The 23,880-nt window shown below is 41.0% G+C and overlaps 1 protein-coding gene across 2 annotated transcripts in view; it reads left to right on the forward strand.

Annotated features, from left to right (window-relative positions):
- Positions 1-23,880, forward strand: part of LOC138758922 (ELAV-like protein 1) — a 45,429-nt gene that overhangs the window by 14,521 nt on the left and 7,028 nt on the right. For both annotated transcript variants that reach the window (XM_069928542.1, XM_069928543.1), the window contains one exon: positions 14,502-14,605. In XM_069928542.1, coding sequence (XP_069784643.1) covers positions 14,502-14,605 — 104 coding nt within the window. The remainder of the gene's footprint in view (positions 1-14,501; positions 14,606-23,880) is intronic.

A 23,880-nucleotide genomic window follows, 5' to 3' on the forward strand; every position in this document is an offset into this window, starting at 1 on the left:
ATAGCAGGCATGGGAAATTTTGATCTCTTTGTACTGAATGCCATGGTATTCCTATAAACAGGACATTCTGACTAGGCCACTGAACCTTATTGATGTTAATTGCCCAGACCCATCCCTTGGGGAGGAGATTAACATATCAAGTGCCTGATTTTAAACAACATTAGAATTAAAATCCTGCTTAACTCTGAAGTCTGTCTTTGATCTATTTAATTGATTCCTTTCCAAAGTTTGTTAAGTGCATTGCAGCAGGATATCATCTATAAAATGGGCGATTGACACCTCTGAGGGAAGTTGTTTGGGTGTTGATTGCAGGAGATTAACTGTGGTTTGTGCTTTGTTTCACGTTCCATTTAAATGCAAATTAATTTTGTCAGTCAGAATTTAGAATACTACACCCGCGCGGTATATGAAAATATTTTTACACCGTTTATGTTTTTCTGCCCATTGTATGCGTTTGTGCATTCTTTCTTCTTTGGCTTGATTTCGCGGACGAAGATTTATGGAGGAGTATGTCCACGTCTGCTACAGGCTTGTTGGTGACTGACAAGTCCGATGTGGGACAGGCAGGCACGGTTGCAGTGGTTGCAAGGGAAAATTGGTTGGGTGTTGGGTTTTTCCTCCTTTGTCTTTTGTCAGTGAGGTGGGCTCTGCGGTCTTCTTCAAAGGAGGTTGCTGCCCGCCGAACTGTGAGGCGCCAAGATGCACGGTTGGAGGCGATATCAGCCCACTGGCTGTGGTCAATGTGGCAGGCACCAAGAGATTTCTTTAAGCAGTCCTTGTACCTCTTCTTTGGTGCACCTCTGTCTCAGTGGCCAGTGGAGAGCTCGGCATATAACATGATCTTGGGAAGGTGACGGTCCTCCATTCTGGAGACGTGACCCACCCAGCGCAGTTGGGTCTTCAGCAGCATGGATTCGATGCTTGCAGACTCTCCCAGCTCGAGTACTTCGATGTTGGTGATGAGGTCATTTCAATGAATTTTGAGGATGGAGCGGAGATAGCGCTGATGGAAGCATTCTAGGAACCGTAGGTGATGCCGGTAGAGGACCCATGATTTGGAGCCGAACAGGAGCGTGGGTATGACAACGGCTCTGTACACGCTGATCTTTGTGTGTTTCTTCAGGTGGTTGTTTTTCCAGACTCTTTTGTATAGTCTTCCAAAGGCGCTATTTGCCTTAGCAAGTCTGTTGTCTATCTCGTTGTCGATCCTTGCATCAGATGAAATGGTGCAGCCAGGGTAGGTAAACTGGTTGACCGTTTTGTGTTCTGTGTGCCCGATGGAGATGTGGAGGGGCTGGTAGTCATAGTGGGGAGTTGGCTGATTATATGATTATATGAATGAAAATACTGCACTTGAAACTTTTTCTACTTTGATATTATTTGCTACCCTACTTTCATACTTCAAGATGTTTTGATGGAATTAACTGTTAGGTTTTCAAAAAGAACAGACTTTCTTCTTCTGAGGAATTCCTAAAGAAAAAGGACATAGAGTGATGGTTAATATGCTTGATGAATTTTATATTGACAGCAGCCAACAAAAGACGTGTTGAGCCCCTCTGTTCAAACAAGAAATTATCTGCTTCTTAGGTAGGAAAGAAAGGCCATAATTGCTAAAAGATGTTAATTATTTTTATGGGAGTTGACACTGTGGTCAAATGAAAAAACACACAAATGCTGGAGAAGCCCAGCAGGTCAAACAGTGCCTTTATGTACCAAAGGTAAAGATACAACAACGTTTCGGGCGTGAGCCCTTCATCAAGGTGTGGGGGAACATGAGAGATGTCTGAACAAAAAGAGTGGGTTAAGAGGGTGGGAGATGATGGGTGGAGGGAGGGAGGACTGCAGGAAGTTGGGAGGAGCCTTTTAGGCGGAGAGAGAAAGGAAGAAGGAACTGGAATGACTAGGGAGGAAAAGGCAAGCTGATTAGTGGAATGCATTGAACTCAATGTTCATGCCCTGGAGTTGGAGAGTGCCCAGACAAAAAAATGAGGTGTTGTTCCTCCAAGCTATGGTGATCAGGGTGGGGTAGTGTGAAAGGCCATGGACAGACATGTGAGCTTGAGAGGGAGTCAGAATTGAAATGGTTGGGTCTTTGAATGTCGCAGCAACATATTTTGATCCATTTTGTGTAACACTGTTGCAGCTTGTTGAGCTCATTCTTATGTTAGCATATGTGCTGACTAAGTAAAATAATACCTGGATTTTTTATTTTCATCCTGGCATGAGGGGAGGAAATTATGTATTGTTTTGCAAGCTATAGGTTCTTTCAAGCAAGGAAAATACCTGACTAAAAAGGAGAAGGTTCTCCACCCTTAAGCTTAGAGACTTACCTTTCTGAATGTGCCGTGGTAGGCTCCGAGGGAAGGATAATTGGCGGTGTGCTGTGCTCTGCTGCTTGGCTTTAAGGTACAGCTGCAGCAAGCAGCTGGTTAGGGTGGGCTGATGACGCCATCAGCCCACGACCCATCTCCCCACTCACCCCTCTCCCTCCATGACCCCCTCAAGGAAAGGGCAGCGGGGAATGGTGGGCAGTGGGGGGGGGGGGGGTGGGTGGCAGGAGCAGTCAGCTAGCAGGGGTTGGCCCATGCAGGCTGTGACAGCCTCATCGGGCCACTTCGGCCTTCAGGGTCACTCTGTGGCTCAAAATGCAGCAGAGCAATGGCTGTCTTCCCTACCCATAATCCTCCATGCAGCTGGAACAGTTCTGGTATTTATGATGGGTAGCACTATAGCACCAGTCGTCCCGCCTCCATCGGATCCGGAGTGCAATATGAGGCACCACTTTATATGATTGCAATGCAAGAGCAGCCTTTTAGGGTTGCTCTACGAAAGGTAAGTTTTAAGGTTTCCCTCCGTGCTTGTAGCCAGCCTCCAAATGGAGGCCTGGCATGAAATTGCCTTAAGTTAACACTATTTCCCATTCTCCCATGCTTGCTGCAAATCTGAAAAAATACAGAATTATGGAATCGAGCTCCCATTTGATTCTTCTGGTTGTTTTAATCCTAATTCTAAGCCATATCTGTTTCTCAAAGCACCTTATTGTTCAGCTATAAAATATAAATACAATAAGTGCTGGAGCTCTGATATTATCCATGTCCAGATAGGAAAACTAGAATTTTGGGAAGAAATTTTAATTTTCAGATTGTTCTCTGCAGTCAACATTTTTTTAATGGTAATTCCAACGAATGAATTACAATTCTGCAAATCTTGTATCCATTTAGGTCCTTTACCTAAAGTAAAGTTCCCCAAGTTCCCCAATGCTCTTATTTAGAGGTGTGACCATGATCTTGTCTTCCATTTTTGGGATATGTAGCACCTACTCTCTAGGTCATTTCAGGAGGCAGCATAAAAATACAGGCAATTGTTAACAAATGTGAATTACTTTCCTTCAACCATAATGCATCATATTAGCTCCTAACTCCTTCTCCTTCCAGGCCACCCAATTCTTGCTCATCTTTATGCAATTCACAGTTGAACCATTTATGGAGCAGATGTTCTTTTGGTTTATTCATAGGTAAATGTACGATGTGGGTGATACAGAGCCATGCAGACAGGTAGGACCCAATCCCAATTTTCTGATGAATTAGCTGCCTTTCATTTGGGTTCCAATGGCAATCTGCAATTGGATTTCTAGTTTCCTTTCATGGGGAAGGGAAAGTTGCTAATGAGGTAACTTTACATGTCTATATTAAAAATAGGATTGAAATTTGCAATAAATGTTGAGGTGACCTGCCTATTTTCTCTTATGGTTGCACATATCCAACTGCCAAATTATGAAAGCTTATGATCTGAATGGACTTGAGACTGTTTATCCTGTTGCAACATTCAACACTACTTATTTACCTGCTGTGTTACTGGCAGGAGTTTTCTAACATCTCTTGCACTTTCTCGTTTGTAAGAAAATCCATAATTTTTGACTACTGTTTCTAATCTAATCTTTACTATCTTTCGAAATATAAAAAAATAAGCTCTGCTTTTATGTATGTCATTAAAGATCAGCAAATAATTACATTTAGTTATAGCTCTCTCATATATATAAATAAAGAAAACAACATTTTCCTTATTTAAATCACAATATGGCTTTGCCCTTCTAAATCCATGAATTCTGTTTAGATGGCAATCTAAATTGAAAGTTATAAAGAAATCATAATTATTATAACTATTCGAAGCAAAAGTGTAGACCTGAATTAATTAGGAAACAATGACAAAACATTATTTTAAAATATCATGGATAATTTATCCATTTTGCCATACTTTGTATGGGAATCTGGATAGGCTTTTGTTAAATTTAACCATTTGGAAAGAACAGAAGATGTGGTCAAGTTCATTCCTGATTCTAATGTGTCCTAGTTTACACAAAAATGCTGGAGAAACTTAGCAAGTCACGCAATGCTCTTTATGTAGCAAAGATAAATATATGTGACCAACGTTTCAGGCTTGAGCCCTTTATCAAGGTATGAGCAAAATACAGACAGGCGCATGAATAAAATGGTGGCTTGAGGGTCATGGGGCCAAGCACAGTCCCACACACAAGGTCATAGATGGATATGGGTGGTAGGGCATAAGATAAAAATTCTGAGGTGATAGGGGAGGGCATAGTTCTCTGAATAGAGAGGGAGGGGAGTGGAGAGATGGAGGAAAGGAAACAGAGGAATGGTAAAGAGGGGGAGACAGGGGAGTGGCCTAACAGAAACCAGAAAAGTCGATGTTAATGCCATCCGGTTTGAGAGTGCCCAGGCGGAATATTAGGTGTTGCTTCTCTAATTTACTGTGGCATCAGTTAGGCAGAAGCCATGGACAGACATGTCAGTGCAGAAGTGGGGCGTGGAATTTGAAGGGGGTGGCCACTGGGAGATCCCTGCCATTGCTGGGGAAAGAGTGAAGGTACTCAATGAAACAATCTCCCAGTCTGCATCCAGTCTCCCTGATGCAGAGAAGGTCACAATGGGAGCACAAGATACAGTAGATGACCCCCACAGATTCACAGGTGAAGTGTTGCTTCACTCTGAAGGGTTGTTTGGGATCCTGAATGGTGTTGAGGGAGGAGCTGTGGGCATGTCCTCTCTCCCTTTCACTTCCCAGATCAATTCTCCTGTGATCCCCTCCCCTCCCCCATCACTATGGCTTTTTTACTCTTACCCACCCATATGATCTCTTGCCTGTGGACTTGTGCTCATGCCCCAGCCCCTCCCCCACCATTTTATTCAGGTGCCTGCCTGCTTTTTGCTCATATCTTGATTAAAGACTCAAGCTGAAGAAGTTTGTTGTATGTCTTTATTTTTGCTACATAAAGGACACTATATGACTTGCTGAGTTTCTCCTGTATATTTGTATAAACTACTTTCACAGAATCAGCAGATTTAATTAATGTGATCCAATTTTACAGAAAGGCACTTAGAACACTTATTCCTTTGTCTTATCCACATGCTCACTCATCAAAGGTAATGTTATTCAATAAAATATTCCCAAGTCCATAAGACATAGGAGAAGAAATAGGTTATACATCCTATCGAGTCTTGGCCTGCCATTTAATCATGAGCTCATCCATATTCCCACTCAGCCCCACTGCCCGGCCTTCTCCCCATAACCATTGAAGCCTTGGCTAATCAAGAACCTATCATTCTCTACCTTAAATACACCCAATGACACTGCCTGTTCCAACAAATTCCACAGATTTACCATCCTCTGGCTAAAGAAGTTCCTCCACACAAAGCAGATGCTCTTCAATCCTGAATTTATCCCCTCTTATGCTAGACTCTCCCACCAAGGGGAAACTACCTTTCTACATCTACTCTGTCCAGGCCTTTCAACTCTCAAATTATGAGATTTCCCCCCCCCCCCATTCTAAATTCCATAAGTACAGGCCAAAAGCTGTCACTCCTCATAAGATAACCCTTTCATTCCCAGAATCATCCTTGTGATCCTCCTCTGAATTCTCTCCAACATCAGCACATTCTTTCTTAAATGAAGAGCAGCGTGGTTGGTGTAGCAGTTAGCACAGCGCCTTTACATCGCCAGTGATTGGGACCAGGGTTTTAAGGAGTTTGTATGTTTTCACCTGTGTCTGTGTGGGTTTTCCCTGGGGGCTCTGGTTACCACCCACCATTTGAAACATACCAGGGGTGTAGTTAATTGAGTGTAAATTAGGTGGCACGGACTCATGGGCCGAAATGGCCTGTTACCATGCTGTAGGTCTAAATTTATTTAAAATTGTTCACAGTATTCTGAGGTCTCACCATTGCCTTAACATCACATACCTGCTCTTATTTTCTATTCCTCTTGAAATGAATGCCAGCATTGTATTTGCCTTCTTTACCACTGACTCCACATGCAAATTTACCTTCAGGCTATTCTGCACAAGGACTCTCATCAGGACCCTTTGCATCTGGATATTTTCAATTTTCTCCCCATTTTGGCTTCCCTGATTATCCATAATTCTGCAAGAAGAGCATGTCCCTGCCATGGCTGCCATTCCCATTGTCTATTAAAATAGGAACAAGTTAGAAAAACCTGTCTTCCTTCCCTCAACTCCTGCACTACTACTTTAGCCTCTGCTTGCCAATGCCTCAAATTCCCACTCCTACACTGGGCCGCCAGCACACTGGCTGATCCACGATGGCCATGCCACTTGAGCTTTCCTTTTATTGGGTATAGTTAATTAGCCAATGGAGAGATCCCGTTTCCCAACTCCTCCTCTCGTTCCCAGTCCTGCTCTTGCAGTGCCTGATGAGATTTAAATAAACACCTATGTTTCTCAATGTTTTTATAATGCTTCTCTCGTTCACAGTCCTGCTCTTGCAGTCCTCGATAAGATTTAAACCCACTAAGGGAGAGATGTATGCAGTGCCTCATCAACATGTATTGCTCCTAGAACAGAGCAATAAATATTTCTGTGTTGTTCTTTGAATCGTTTCAATATTTTCTTTATTCACTACTCAATTTGTCTTTGTATTTGTGACTCCACTTGATGACCTTAAAAAAAAAAAATTGGTTTATGTCACTTGTAGTGTCATATTGGTTTTCAACCAGCAATGGGTCAAGTAAGAATCTATCCATCCCTATTAATCAGCTTATCATCAAATAGAATCCTTAGTAGCCAAGTAAAACTAACTCTAAAAATATTTGACAAGAAGCAGCACTGTTAGCGTAGTGGTTAGTGTAATTAAGTTACAGCACCAGCGACCCAGATTTAAATCCAGTGCTCTCTGTAAGGAACTTGTACGTTCTCCCTGTAAGGAACTTGTACGTTCTCCCTGTGTCTGCAAGGGTTTACTCTGGGTGCTCCTGTATCCTCCCACCCTCCAAAATGAAAGAGATTGTAGGCTAATTTGGATGTAATTGGGCAGCACGGGTTCAAATTGCCGGAATCAGTTCTGTGTTGTAAATAAAATATAAATTTAAAATATCAAGAAAATGTTTAATGCACATTCTAATTGTACAAATAAAACCAAGTGTTGCAGTCCTGGAAATCTGAAATAAAACAGAAAATACTACAAACACTTGACAAGATGAACAACGCTGTCTAAATCTCATATAATACTTCACTTGAATTGAAAGTTTGAGTGGAGCTGGCTCCAACAAAGGTCTCTTTATTTAAAAGGACACATTCCCAAATGATCTTTTCAATATAAAAGGCAAGGAAGTTGTTCACTCCTTTGCCTTTCATTAAGATCACTATTGGTCTTTTATATCACCACTTTCCTGCATTCCCCCTTTATCACATGGGAGAGTGAACCTGTGCACTATATTCCAAGCATGATCTCATTAGGATCCTATATAATTCATATCCACAGATCTTTTTATATCATCAGTAACTGATCCTCCAAACTTCATGATCCCTTCAGTGAAGAAATTACTCCCCAATACCACACTTAATTGACAACTATTTGTTTAAAACACCCTAACTGGTAAGATCTCTGCATCTACTCAAGGAAATTTTGTATGAGAACATCTTTTCTACTTCAAAATTTGAGTACAGGCTTCATCTCCCTAATAATTTTTTTACCCAAAAAACAAACCCTGCATCCACACTGCCACAATTTTATATCATCTAAATCATTTGTGTAAATTGTGAATATCTGGGTCTCCATATTTTTGTGACCCCCCAACTACAGGTATTTGGCATTTTCCAAGACAAAAATAACATGTTTAATCCGACTTTGTTTTTTCTTGGAACCAATCTCATTCCAATTTATTATAATACTTCACAGTCCCACATGGTGAAGTGGCACCCTATATACAAGGTTTTTTGAATCTTAAAGGGCACCATATATATTGGTGCCCGTTGTCTAATCTGCTTGTTACAGCTATGTCTATCAAACATGATATCTATTTCATAAATTTGTATTGATGCTGCCCAGTCAGTCACTTTTTAATGACTTCTGTTACTACTTTTTTCAAGATTGTAGCATTTTCCCCTCCTCCCTCTTAAATAGTGGGAATGTGCTTTCTATATTCCATCTAGTCATTGGGAATCATTCTAGCACTTACAGAATTTTGGTTAATGAAAACCAACATTTTCACTATCTGATAGCTACTGTTTTCAGAATTGTGGGATCTCATGCTAGGTTTTCACTCTAAATTTCTCCAACACTTTTTACTATTGTTGATTTATTTTAGCTGCTTCAGTGTAAACCTGTTTTTTCCATTATTTGGGATGTTTTCTATGCTCTCCGTGAAGATAGTCACAAATATTTTGTTGAATTACTCTACCATTTCCTTATTCCCAATAAAATAACCCATTTCAGACTCCAAGAGACCAATTTTAACTTTTACTAACCCTTTCCATTTTGCAAATCTCTATAAATTATATTTCTTGCAAAATTGTTCTCCTTTCTCTTCGCTTTATCAAAATCTTGGTGCTCCTTTGAATTCTGAAATGTTAACAGTCCTCAGGCTGGCTGCTATTTTTAGCAAGATTATTAGTGTAGATTAAAAGAAAAAGCTATCTTCAACATTTTTCACAGCCTGTTGGGATTTGTACGTTAAAATGAGGTATATTTATTGTAAACTTAAATCTTATACATTGCTTGTGTACTGTTCTTTTTTATTTCATTTGCTGATTAATCATTGCCATACCTCAAGCTGTGGTCGTTTTTGTTTGGATTTAAGAGTCTGGTTTCAAAATGAACTAAATCACTTGGGATCTAATCCTATCATTGTCACTTTCTTAAAGACTACTAAATTATCAATGAAAGCTTTTCCATTTCTCCGTTTGGACATCATTTAACTAATGTACAATGTTGCTTTGATTTTTTTTTTAAAGTTTGTAAATTTCCTCTCACCAGAATTCTCTGCATCCTTACACAGGCAGTCAGGCACCCACATATTGTTATTTGATTCGTTAGGATGTGAGTGAAGCCCATTCCAGTGGAGCAGCTCACTCTTCCCCAGGAATTGTGCCATTGCCTCAATAATTAAAACCCTTATCTCCAACACCAATTTTTGAAACATTCATTCAGCTGCCTGAATTTATGTCAATTTGCATATGGCTCAGGTAATACAGTAAAATCCCTGGTATATGGATTTCAAGCACTGGCAACCCAACTATCCAGGAAAAGAGTTGAATAAATAAGTAATTTGTAATTCATTTTTAAAAATAAATAAATATTTAAATCAAAGTTTAGAGTTGTAAAAGTAAATATTCTCCAAAACAATGATGAAGATAGGAGCAAACATTTAGCCAACGGAGTGTCCTGCCTGCCCAGTCAATTGTTTGAATAAAGTTTCAATAAAGTTGTGTTTAAATAAAATGATGCTGCCCAGGATGAAGAGCCAGCTGATGCTGCTCACTGCTGGGTTGTTTTCCCCAAAGTGTCTCCCTATCACTGACTAATAAGAGTATTTATTAGTATTAAGTATATTAGTATAGCTTTATCTGTAAACTTGGGGGAGGGGGGAATTAATTATGACTGTGGCACGGTTAGCACAGCATTTAGCACAACGGTAGGCCCTTTCAAGCTGCTGTGTAAAATGGGGTTAACTGGGCAATTTGCCCTGTTAGTGCCCCACTCATGCAGCAGGTTGAAGGGGTCTGACCCACTCAGGGTCGTCCCAATTCAACCGGGTCCCTGCCCTACCTCGAAGTTATTCAAGGAATAACCTAGGTCACAGTCATTCACCTAGGTCACATCTTCCTGCAGCTTGAAACCAAAAATGGCCTACCTGCTTATTCCGGTGACACAGGGAAATCCCTGGTGAAATGCCTGCCATGATCGGGAGGGGAGAGAGAGGTGGCTTCCGTGGAGCAGGGGAAGGGACGCTGCCGCGGGGGCAGGAGGGAGGGTCACTCCTGTGGGGCCAAGGCAGTGTTATCGCTGCCATGGGGAAGGGGCGAGGGGTCGGCTGCTGCGCGGAAGGGGAAAGGGGTTGGCTGGTGCGGGGCGGGGGAGGAGCATGATTGATGGTGGGAGGGAGACTGACGGCTGGTGGGAGAGTGACTGATAGCTGACGGGATGGGGGGCAGGAGAGACTAGATTGCATGATGCGTCACTTACCACGTCATTCGCAGGGGCGGGATCCCCCTTAAATCGCTGGGTTGGCGATTTACTGGGGCTATTCTCCCCTCAGCTTAAAAGATGCTGGAGGGACATTTGCCCCACTAATCACACCTAGGTCCCAGGAGGGCTAACTGGGTGCTGCAGCTTAAAAGCACCTACTGTTACAGTGTCAGTGACTGGGGTTTGAATTTAAATTTTGCAAGTTAGAGGAATTAACTGATTAAAGTGAGCTTTACATAATTAAGGAATAAAAATACTGATTTTTTTTTTCCAAATTACTTCACATTTTGCAATGTCTTTTGTCTTTTAAACAGTGTATTCTTAATACAGGTATGTTAGTTAGGCATTGTAAGTGTGTGTCTCAGTCAACCAGAAAATTTGCATATCCGGCATCTGAGATCCATGTAGGTGCAGGAAACCGGGGTTTTTCTGTATCCTTATCTTTGTGGGTTCTGCTTTTTAATATGGATCCCAGCTGTTCATGCCTTTCCAAGAGAGCCTCATTTTTTTTGTCATACCTATGTCATTAATTCCCTTCATGAATGATGACAGCAAAATATTTTTCCTCTTATTTCCAAGTTCCTCTCCATGCTTAAAGACATCTTGTAGCTAGGCAAAAGCATCACCTCGGGTGTGTGCTACATGGAACAGTATATCCCCTGATTTTATGTCCCTTTTAATCCATTCCTATTCATTTCTTGAATGGTCTTCTGGCAGCCTCTACTCAACCTTCCTGCAGTCTCTACTCTGACTGACAAAGGCAGCAAGATTGATTTTATGTTTTGCTTATTTATGTGAATATCAGAAACAACAAATGTGTTTTTTGTTCCGTCAGTGTTGTCATTATTCCAGTAAATGTACACTGTAAAATATGGACTGGATGTTTTCTTTAAACTCATTCAAGGGCTATAGGCAGGCTGAGCCAACAGTTAATTGACCATCCCAGTATCCGTTGAGAAGGTGATGGTGAGCTACCTTCTTGAACTGCTAAAACTGTGGGTGAACCGTAATGCTGTTGGGGAGACATTTCCACGATTTTGATGCAGCATTGCGGATAGACAACCACGTATTTGTAAGTTAAGATGATATGTGACCTGGAGTGCAGTTTCCAGATGGGGGTGTTCCCAAGCTTTCCCCACCCCCACCCCCCAGGACTCTGCTCAACATTTATGGGCCCCCTTGTCTGTGAAGCAGTCAAGTTTTTGATTCTTACATTCTTCTCTCCTACTGACTACATGTGTTCCAAGAGGTGTAAAGAAAACAAAGCTTATTATTTAAATGACCTGTGGCCTCTGGGAGGGCTTTAGGGCCCCCATTGAAAATGACTGCTGTTGATAGTACAAGCTGCTGCTGTTGTTCATTGGTGATGGTGAGTGAATGTTTGTGAATAAGATACCTTTAAAGTGGGCTCCTATGTCCTGTCAAGCTTCTTGAATAAAAAAAATCAAAGATGTGATGCTCAGGGTTTATAAGGCATTGGTCCAAGCACATTTGGAGTATTGTGAGCAGTTTTGGGCCCCATTACCAAGGACTGATGTTCAGTCTTTGGATAGGGTCCAGAGGACATAGAGAAGATGTTTCCAGTAGTGGAAGTCTTGCACCAGAAGAGACAGCCTTAGAATAAAAGTATGTCTCTTTAGCACAGAGATGATAAATTTCTTCAGCCAGAGGATGGTGGTGAATCTGTGGAAAATTCATTGTTTCAAACCTCTGTGGAGGCCAAGTCATTGAATAGATTTAAAGGAGATATTGATGGGTTCTTGATTAGTAAGGGTACCAAAGGTTATGGGGAGAAGGCTGGAAAATAGGGTTGAAAGGAAAAATACATAGCCATGATTTGAATGGTAGAGAAGACTATGGCCGAGTGTCATAATTTAGCTTTTAACTCTTATGATCTATTGAGTGTGGTTGAAGCTGCACTTATCCAGGCAAGCAGATAATAAAAAAGTCCACGTCAGCTGCAGACTCGTTTGTGGCTGACAAGTCCGATGCGGGACAGGCAGACATGATTGCAGCGGTTGCAGGGGAAAATAGGTTGGTTGGGGATGGGTGTTGGGTTTTTCCTCCTTTGCCTTTTGTCAGTGAGGTAGGCTCTGCGGTCTTCTTCAAAGGAGGTTGCTGCCCGCCAAACTGTGAGGCACCAAGATGCACGGTTTGAGGCGATATCAGCCCACTGGCGGTGGTCAATGTGGCAGGCACCAAGAGATTTCTTTAGGCAGTCCTTGTACCTTTTCTTTGGTGCACCTCTGTCACGGTGGCCAGTGGAGAGCTCGCCATATAACACGATCTTGGGAAGGCGATGGTCCTCCATTCTGGAGACGTGACCCATCCAGCGCAGCTGGATCTTCAGCAGCGTGGACTCGATGCTGTCGACCTCTGCCATCTCGAGTACTTCGACGTTAGGGATGTAAGCGCTCCAATGGATGTTGAGGATGGAGCGGAGACAACGCTGGTGGAAGCGTTCTAGGAGCCGTAGGTGGTGCCGGTAGAGGACCCATGATTCGGAGCCGAACAGGAGTGTGGGTATGACAACGGCTCTGTATACGCTTATCTTTGTGAGGTTTTTCAGTTGGTTGTTTTTCCAGACTCTTTTGTGTAGTCTTCCAAAGGCGCTATTTGCCTTGGCGAGTCTGTTGTCTATCTCATTGTCGGTCCTTGCATCTGATGAAATGGTGCAGCCGAGATAGGTAAACTGGTTGACCGTTTTGAGTTTTGTGTGCCCGATGGAGATGTGGGGGGGCTGGTAATCATGGTGGGGAGCTGGCTGATGGAGGACCTCAGTTTTCTTCAGGCTGACTTCCAGGCCAAACATTTTGGCAGTTTCCGCAAAGCAGGACGTCAAGCGCTGAAGAGCTGGCTCTGAATGGGCAACTAAAGCGGCATCGTCTGCAAAGAATAGTTCACGGACAAGTTTCTCTTGTGTCTTGGTGTGAGCTTGCAGGCGCCTCAGATTGAAGAGACTGCCATCCGTGCGGTACCGGATGTAAACAGCGTCTTCATTGTTGGGGTCTTTCATGGCTTGGTTCAGCATCATGACTAATGGAGCACTATCTTACTAGATCGTGTTTGTCTCCCTCCTTGGGTACACAACATACCTAGACAGTTTTCCACTTTATCAGGGTGATTGCACAACAGTTTTGCCAAGGGTGCAGCAAGTTCTGGAGCATGTCTTCAGTACTGTTGCAGAACATTGTCAAGTCAAAGCCTTTGCTGTATCCAATGTCTTTAGCTGTTGGTTGATTATCATGTGTGAATCAAATATGCTGAAGACGGGAAGTCATCGTGCTGGGGACCACTGGAGGTGAAGTTGGATATTCCACTTGCCACTTGTGGCTGAAGATTTTTGCAAATGCTTTTTTTTTTGTTAATGTGCTGGACTTTCCATAAACGAGTATGGAAATATTTGAAGCCACCTCCAGTGAATCATTCAATTGTTCATCATAATTCACAACTGGACATGGTAGAACTGCAGTTTGTTGTGGGATTGCTTAGCTCTGTCTTTCGCATGCTATTTATGTTGTTTGTAATGCATGTAGTTCTGTTTTGTAGCTTCACCAAGTTAATCCCTTGATTTGGTGATGCTAAGCATGCCCTCCTGCACTCTTTATTGAACTAGATTTGATCCCATTGTTTGATGGTGATTGGAGAGCCAAACTAGCTTTTACTAGAAATTCTAATACAGAATAAAAGAGCTCCTTTCCTCTGTTAGTCCTTCTTTTGAACATATCACTATTCTTACTATTCATTCATTATTATTGCTGTATTTTTGTTAATGGTATTTTATGATCAGTATGCTCAGGTTTTATTAAAATTGAACCGTGGGTTTTGAGGAAATTTTAGTGAGCAGTGCTTTAATTTTGCACTTGTTCACTTGAGCAGTTATTTTCAAAACTGACAAAACTTTGTTCTAAATAAATTACTTTCAATGGGAACTGGAATGTAAAAATATAATGCTAAAAAATATTAACGAGGATATTGCTGACCAAACACTGTTTAAAATAGGGCACAGCCTTGGATACGGGTTTGTGAATTATGTGGACGCTAAAGATGCAGAGAGAGCTATTAATACGCTCAATGGTCTGAGGCTGCAATCAAAAACTATAAAGGTAAGAATTTAATGTTTTATTTATGCCTCTGTGAATATTTAAATCTTTTAATGAGACAGTAGCTCCCAAAATAGTGGGGGGGGGGGGGTGGGGGAGTGTCTGTATTTTCTAGGGGCTCATGTACATTTTTATTGCTTCCATATTACCTTGATATTCACCATCGTTCAAGCCAGCTCTCAGGACAATTCTATTTCCTTCGCTCGCTTCCCTGTAATCTATTCTCAAAACAATTGCACTTTAACAACCCCTCTGATTCTCTGACCAGCCACTCACATGGGGACAGTTAATTAACCTAGCAAACAGCACAATTTTGGAATGTGCAAGGAAACAGGAACATCCAGAGGATTGCATGGTCACGGGGGAGGGGGGTAGGGGCATATGCACAGACAGCAGGCAAGGACAAAATTGAATGTGGGATGCTGGAGTTGTGAGGTAGCTGCGCTATGTGCAATGTGTTGAGGAATTCTCATGTGTGGTGAGGAGGATTGATACACCTTTTGCACAAAGGTATTTAGTTGAAGCATTCAGAAAGTGTCAACAATTATTTGGAACTCTCCATCCAAGTGTGTACTGTATCTGGGTGACTTGAGATGGGAGCAACTTTTGTTCTAGAGAAGTTATTGATTTCCCATTTATTCTGCTAATTCCATTCCATTTGGGAAATTTATTGAAGGTGAGGTGGAATATAATGCTAAGAGGTCAAGAAGGTAAGAATAATAACATGGACTTGCTTAACCTTATTCTATGCTTGAATATTGTTTTCAATTATCCTTTTGGTTAAAAGTGGAGCTAGCATGTATTTTTTTTAGCAGATGTAGGAAGGAAGTGACTTGCTGTGGATGGTCAAATTGAAAAGGAATCTCCTCAATCCCCCTCAGTTGACCTGGTCAAATTTCATGAAATTATGAAAGGCTAATGGAACTTCTTGAAATTCCTTAACTTTCAATAATTTGTAATTTCTGACAGCTCCATCGCCTATTAAATTTCAAAGTGATCATTCCCATCATGATTTTTGCTCTCTCACCAACCTTTCCCCGTCTTCTGATATCTTTCTAGGTAACTGCAGAAGATGCTTCATGTGACCTTTCATCTTTTCTGACCATTCAGTGACTAAACAGTTTTTTCAAGGAAAGTAGCCATTCACTTGTATTTCTTTCAAACAAGTGTATTGCAATCAATGTTAAATATAGTCTCCTTTATATTGGAGAAATCAGCCATAGACAAGGTCATTTCTTTGGAGTACTGATGTTCAATCTGCCTTTTTAATATTCCATCTCACTCTCACTCTGATCGATGTCTATAGCCTCCTGCACTGTTATATTACCAATATACAATTCAAGCTTTTTTTTTAAATTTTTTATTTTTCACACCATAAATCACATTAGCCATGATATACACTTTTTCTTTTTCACACATATACAGTGACTTTTTCTCCCCCCCCCCCCCCCCCCTCTCATCCATTTTAGGTATACAATCTAGGTTGCATTAAACCAGTCAGACAATGTTGTCATTCAACAAAAATACACCAGAAATTCTACTGAGTCCATTCTTTTCTTTCCTTCTCCTTCCATCAACTTAGGTAATGTTTGTCCCCGGTAGGTTTTCGCTATTGTATTTAATGTAAGGCTCCCATATTTGTTCGAATATTTCACTATTATTTCTTAAACTATATGTTATTTTTTCTAATGGAATACATTTATTCATTTCTATATACCATTGTTGTATTTTCAAATTATCTTCCAATTTCCAGGTTGACATAATACATTTTTTTGCTACGGCTAGGGCTATCTTAACAAATCTTTTTTGTGCATCCTCCAAATCAATTCCAAATTCTTTGTTTTTTATGTTACTTGGGAGAAAGATCTCTGGATTCTTTGGTATATTGTTTTCTGTTATTTTATTTAATATCTGATTGAGATCTTCCCAAAATTTTTCTACTCTCTCACATGTCCAGATTGCATGAATTGTTGTTCCCATTTCTTTTTTACATCGAAAACATCTATCAGATACTGTTGGGTCCCATTTATTTAACTTTTGAGGTGTAATATATAGTCTGTGTACAACCTATTTTCTTTTTGAGCATACTCAACCCTACTGATTTCTCCAACTTCAGATAACACTGCATCAAAACTAGCTATTTCTGCTGTTCATCTGTGATATTAGTTCAGTGTTTCTGTCTCCATTAGTACTGCCTAATCCAGAGGTGGCCAAACTACAGCCCATTCCCCATTTTTAAATGTCCAGAATAGATTTTTTAAAATGGAATATAACCTGTTAGAACATAGTTTAACAATAAATTGCACTGGATGTCGCTGCCATTTTGAACAATACCTGACTGACTGTTGCAATACTTATGAAAATGTTTACCTCATTTTTAAAAAATTACCTCCATTTAGAAATAGTTGTTTACCTCAGTTGATTAAACGTGGCAGAACTGAAAATATGGGAAAATAGCAAGAGTGCTGAAAATTTCAAACATGGTGGAAAAATGAATACTTTTTCACAAAAGTCGAGGGGAAATGTGTTTATTTGATTTGCAAGGAATCTATCTTTCATAGCCTATCTACATATTTACACATTTCATCATAATCTTTAAAGTGGACACTTGGGCCATGAACTGTATTCACTGAGAGTTGTGGAGGAATGTTGGAGTCTGCCTTGTCCCTTTCTTGATCTTTTCTCCTGTTCTTATTTTGCACTGCTTTTTCAATGCGAGTTTTAGAGTTTTATTGTATTCATTTAAATTAAATTCAAGAGCAGCAGATACAGAAATGCTGAGTAATATGTGAGGACATCAATAAACTACTGCAATGTCAACAGTTAAACTGTTCAGTGGTATCATAGTTATTTTGAAAGAAACTGGATTTTAGATGGAACTGGGGATTTCTGGTCTAAACACACTGTTTTTCTTGCAGTGTGGTTAAAAACTGCTGGGCTTAATATTGTTTGTCCTGTAACTCCTTGTATTTTTCTGTATGTTGCCTACAACCAAAAAGGTTTGGCCATCTGTTGTCTAACCTGTTAGATATTTCCCAATGGCCTGCTGCCAGCAACACATTAAACAGGTAAAGAAGCATGATCAGTTTCTAGCTACCCCATTTGACATGGTCTCACCCTATAACAACTATTCCTTCTGTCCTATTATTCTTACCACTACTTTCACTGCATGTTAACATTTACCTTTTTATCTTTCATTTCTAATGCTGATGAAGGATATCTGACCAGAATTATTATCTTTTTTTTTCTCTTTCTGTCGACAGTGACTGACTTGCTCTGTATTCATTTAAAATTCCAACATCAGTGTTTTTTTTAATTAATTTCTTAATGTTCATTGTACAGGTACTTTGCTTTATTTAAAGTATTAGTACTAATAACCCAAAGGAAAACTTGCTTCTTATTTGATATCCCATTGCTCATATTAGTAATTATGTTGGAAATAATAGTTACCTAGCTAAAAATGTTGTCTCCCAGTAAAGCCCAAGCTTGGGATGAAGTTCGATTTTCCACTCATCACGTAAACATGCAAGTTTTTCACATTGTTATTTTCATTCAAGGGATGTGGGTTTTACAGGCTGAGCCAGCATTTAATTGCCCATTCCTAATTGTCATTGAGAGGTGGTAGTGAGCAGCCTTCTTGGAAAGTGCTGGCTAAGGAGTCTCTTAAATTATTGCAATACAACCTGTAGATGATATAAACTGCTGCTACGGTGGTGGAGTGAATTAATGAGGTACCTATCAGGTGGGCTGAATGTCCTCTGGTATCAAGCTTCTTGAGTATTGTTGAAACTGCTCATTTAGGCAAGGGGAGTGTATCATAATATTCACAATGTGCCAGGACAGAAGTTGAGTTCAGTTCAAACTTTATTGTCAGATTACATACATGACGTAGAACATAACCCTGAGATTCATTTTCCTAGCAGAATTCTGCCAGGAAGAATTTCTACTTGTCAGTAGTGTAAAAAACTACTCGAGATAAGATGCATATACAAAAGAGAGAAATGTAAGCAAAGAAATATGTAAATTGCAATACAGAAAATAAATATTCAGTAAGAAATAATGTGCAAAGTAAAAGGCTTTAAGTGAGTCTCTGAGTTTATTGTTTTGGAGTCTGATGGTGGAGGGATAACAGCTATTCCTGAATTTGGTGGTATGAGTCTTGTGACATCTATACTTCTTTCTTGATGGCAGCAGTGAGAACAGAGCATGTCCTGCGTGCTGTCGATCCTTAATGATTGCTGCTGCTCTCCAGCATTCCATGTAGATTTTCTTGATGGGGGGGAGAATTTTACCTGTGATGTACTGGACTGTGTCCACTACCTTTTGTAGGGCTTTCCACTCAGAGGTATTAGTGCCGCTAGACCACTGGACTAGATGCAGTTGGTCAACACACTTTCCATTACCCATCTACAGAAGGTTTTTGATGTCATACCAAATCCCCCACAAACGCCTAAGGAAGTAGAGGCACTGACATGTTTTTTTCACTGTGACATTCTTGTGTTAGGTCCAAGAAAGGTCCTTCAAGATGTTGACTCCCAAGAAATTAAATTTGCTCAGCCACTGCACCTTTGATTCCTCTAATGACCTCTGGTTTTCCCTTCCCAAAGTCCACAATCGGCTCATTGGTGTAAAAGCAATAATAAATATGGAAGGGCAGATAATAAGTATTCAGTGAGGTTATTGCAAGAAATAAAGTAAAATTTCAGTAGTGCAGCCAAATTTTTTTTGTGATCCTGGAGTAGTTTAGAATTAGGGAAGGAAGAGGAGGTCCAAGGTCTTGATAGCTGTTGAATAAAACCTGCTCATGAACTTAATGTTGGACTTAAGAGAACGTAGCAGTGAGAGAGATTGTGAACAGGGTGATGAATGTCCTTTATGATGTTGGCTGCTTTTTTGAGACAGCAACTCATTATATAGTCATACCAATGAATGTCAGAATGGAGTGGAGGGAGCTGGATTTTCCCTTGTTGGATATCATTATCATCTGTTACTTGTGTGGCATGAATGCTACTCACCACCTATCAGCCCATCCCTTGCCGAATTTGGATATGGTCTATTTTATTGTCTGAGGATCCATAAATGGGTGCTGAACAGTTGCCAGCAAACATCCCTGCTGCTGGCCTTACACTTGAAGAAAGGTAATTGTCGAAGCAGCTGAGGATGGTTGGGCATAGAAAACTACTCTGAGGAACTCCTGCAGATATATCCTTTAGCTGAGATTATTGACTTTCAATCACCACAATTGTCTTCCCTTGTGCTGGGTATGATTTCAAGCAGGGGAAGATTTTTGTCCTGATTCTCATCATCTTCAATTTAAGCAGTGCTCATGGATGTTATGGGCTATTATTTTCATTTCACCTGGAATTTGGCTCTTGTCTGTGATTGGACCAGGTCTGTAATCAAGTCAGGAGTTGAGTGAGAGTTGGAACCCAGATGGACTCGTGTTGTTAAGTGTAAAGGTTAAAACCTTGTGTTTTTGATTCTTAGTTAATTTTGTGCAAGTCTCTCTAAGAGAACAATTGTTTGTAGTGTTACCATAATGACTGATGTAATATCCACCCAGGCCAACAGCTTGCTCATTCAACCAGATGTGAAGGAAGCGTGAGCACGAGAAATCAAGAAACAGCGATTGGGGCAAGAAGAGCAACTTAAAAGGTTACAAATGGCTAGTGAAGAACAAAATAGATGATTGAATAGAGAAAAGAAAAGACTAGAGCTTGAGGAACAACGTGCTTTCAATATGGCCAAAGTGAAAGTATTAGCTCAGGCTTCTACAAGATTTGTCACTCAAAGTGACATACCCAAAGGGCTAGTACCTAACCTTCTAGAGCCATGGGTAATGCAGCCACAAGAAACATATTTACTCGAGCAAGGAGCCACGGGTTTCACTGCTAGTGCTCAAATGACAATGACCGAACCTATGGAAAGAGCTAGTGACATTCAATCTCTACAGAGCGCACAATATATGGATCTTCCCGAAAGGAGGGTATTTCAAAAAAATTCAAATGTGAGAGTTGATCATACGTAACCATTGATGTCTCTCTTTTTTTTTTTTTTAAATTTTTTATTTTTCACACCATAAATCACAATAGCCATGATATACACTTTTTCTTTTCCACACATTTACAGTGACTTTTTCTCCCTCCCCCCTCCCTCCTCCCAAGCCACCCCCCCACCCCCCACCCCCCCTCATCCATTTTAGGTATACAATCTAGGTTGCATTAATTCAGTTAGACAATGTTGTCATTCAACAAAAATACACCAGAAATTCTACTGAGTCCATTCTTTTCTTTTCTTCTCCTTCCATCAACTTAGGTAATGTTTGTTCCCGGTAGGTTTTCGCTATTGTATTTAATGTAAGGCTCCCATACTTGTTCGAATATTTCAATATTATTTCTTAAACTATATGTTATTTTTTCTAATGGAATACATTTATTCATTTCTATATACCATTGTTGTATTTTCAAATTATCTTCCAATTTCCAGGTTGACATAATACATTTTTTTGCTACGGCTAGGGCTATCTTGACAAATCTTTTTTGTGCATCTTCCAAGTCAATTCCAAATTCTTTATTTTTTATGTTACTTAGGAGAAAGATCTCTGGATTCTTTGGTATATTGTTTTCTGTTATTTTATTTAATATCTGATTGAGATCATCCCAAAATTTTTCTACTCTCTCACATGTCCAGATTGCATGAATTGTTGTTCCCCTTTCTTTTTTACATCGAAAACATCTATCAGATACTGTTGGGTCCCATTTATTTAACTTTTGCGGTGTAATGTATAGTCTGTGTAACCAATTATATTGTATCATACGCAGCCTCGTATTTATTGTATTTCTCATCGTTCCAGAGCATAACTTCTCCCATGTTTCCTTTTTTATCTTTATATTTAAATCTTGTTCCCATTTTTGTTTAGTTTTACCATTTGTTTCCTCATTTTCCTTTTCTTGCAGTTTAATATACATATTTTTTATAAATCTTTTGATTAACATTGTATCTGTAATCACATATTCAAGGTACCATTGATGTCTCTTCATGTTGCTGGAGAACCAGCAACAAGTCAAGGATCTCCACCAATGCCATCACTTACAACCCAAGAATTCTCATCAGTGCTATCACTTACAAGTTAAAGTCCTACACCTATGGCAGCAGTTTAAGATCTGTTTTCTCCATTCACCTCGACAACTTGTCGCAAAAAAAAACCAAAATAAAATGAAATCTCTGCTATGTTAGCACAGCAACAAGGTTTTCCTAAGAAGGAAATTCCCATTTTTAATGGAGATCCATTACAATATCTGACATTCATGAAATCTTTTGAGCATCACATTGAAAGTAATACAAAAGATTGTCTGTATTACCTGGAACAGTATACTGGAGGACAGCCGAAGGAGCCAGTCAAAAGTTGACAATATATGAATCCAGAACAAGGTTTTAAAAAGGGAAAGAATTATTGCATTGTAGCATGTTGTGATCGAGCGCAGTGAAGAGACTGAGACAACAGGCTGTGAGCTTGAGTATCACAACTGTTTTAATTTGAATTCTGCACTGCAGCCTTTAAGCCCGTCTCTGGTCCTGCCCCTAACATCCTGGCCCTTGCATCATGCTGCAAGCGTGCATGCACCCTTCCGGTCTGGACCAGAAGAGATGATCCCACTATGCCATCCTTGCCATGGCTGCCCTGCCAACCATGTGTGAGAAGCAGGGCTGGTTTGCCACTGCCAACGTGCATTGCATTGGTCTGGAGAGTGCGTCGGCAACAATGTTGTGTTTTCCTGATAGATGTTGGATAGAAGTGGTGAATTCAGAGACATAGGATAAGTGTCTCTGCTGTCAGGCAGACCATGGGTCACAGGGCTTTGAGTAAGCAGCTTGTGAACAGATGCCCTTCCAGGAAGTCGTGGAAGTGGTGGGCGGCCAAGTAGAGGACAAGTAGTTTCCTGTCAAATAAGTTTCAGTTTGGGTGGCCGCAGGTGGTGAATGAAAAAGGCGAGGGGTCTCCATGAATCGTCAACGAACTGTTCCAGGACGGCGCCCACTGCTGTGTTGGGCGCGTCGACGGTGAGGGTTGTCGGTATATCCATTCACGGGTGGACTAGTATCGTATAGGCCAGGGCCTCTTTGGTCTGGAAGCATTGTGGGCTTTGTCTGTCCACGCGAACTCCTTCATCGAGCCCGACATTAGAGTGAAGAGAGGGGAGAGGGTGCATAATCTTGGCTGCTGTGGGGATGAATCTGTTGTAAAAATTTACCATGCCCACGAACTCTTGCAGGCTCTTCAATATCATCGTATGACGTCCACTTTGTCGGGTACAGGGGTGGTGGCATCTTCGGTAATCTTGTGGCCTAGGAAGTCTATTTCTTTGAGGCCAAACTGGCACTTCTCCGTGTTAATGGTGAGGCTGAACTGTGCGAATCGAGTGAACAGCTGGGGCAGGTGTGTCACGTGCTCCTCAGGTGTGTTGCTTGTTACCAGGATGTCGTCGAAGTAGATGAAAAGAAAAGACAAGTCTCTGCCGACCACATCCATGAGGCACTGGAACATTTGTGCTGCATTTTTTTAAACCAAACGGCATGCGAAGGAACTTGAACAGGACAAACAGGGTGATGATAGCAGTATTTTGGACGTCATCCAGGTACATGTGGATCTGGTGGTATCCCAGGATTAGGTTGACTTCAAAGAAAAGTTTTGTGCCATGGAGGTTCACTGCAAAATCATGGATATGGGGAATTGGGTACCGGTCTTGCATCGTTGAGGCATCTATAATTGCCACAGGGTCTCCATCTGCCATTGGACTTTGGCACCGTGGAGGGGTGAGGCCCATGGGCTATCGGAACGATGCTGAGCTCCTCCATGCGTCTAAACTCTTCCTTGGCGAGATTGAGTTTGTCCAGGGCCAATGGTAGCGATGTGATGTTGGGCACCATGCTTTGGCATGGCTGCCTTGAACTGGGGGCACAGAATGGAGGGAAATTCTGTGAGGAGGCAGCTGTACTGGCCGTGTTGGGTTTCCATGGAAGCGAGCTGGGTGGACGGCTCGTTAGACGTGGAAAGTCTCAGCATGGACTAGTCGTCTGCCCTGGAGATCAACTAGTAGGAAGTGTACCCACAGGAAATTTGTGGAAGGTGATGTCGTAGAAATGTACAGGAATTTGGTTTTTTCCAAAGGTTCTGATGGCGATGTTATTGGCAGCACTCAGGAACGGTCCGTGGGGGTCTCCTGCGCGTCTTGAGCACCGTAGGGGGTATGGCACTTATCTCTGCAACCCAACATTTT

The sequence above is a fragment of the Narcine bancroftii genome, chromosome 3 (genome assembly GCF_036971445.1).
Source record: "Narcine bancroftii isolate sNarBan1 chromosome 3, sNarBan1.hap1, whole genome shotgun sequence".
NCBI lineage: Eukaryota > Metazoa > Chordata > Chondrichthyes > Torpediniformes > Narcinidae > Narcine > Narcine bancroftii.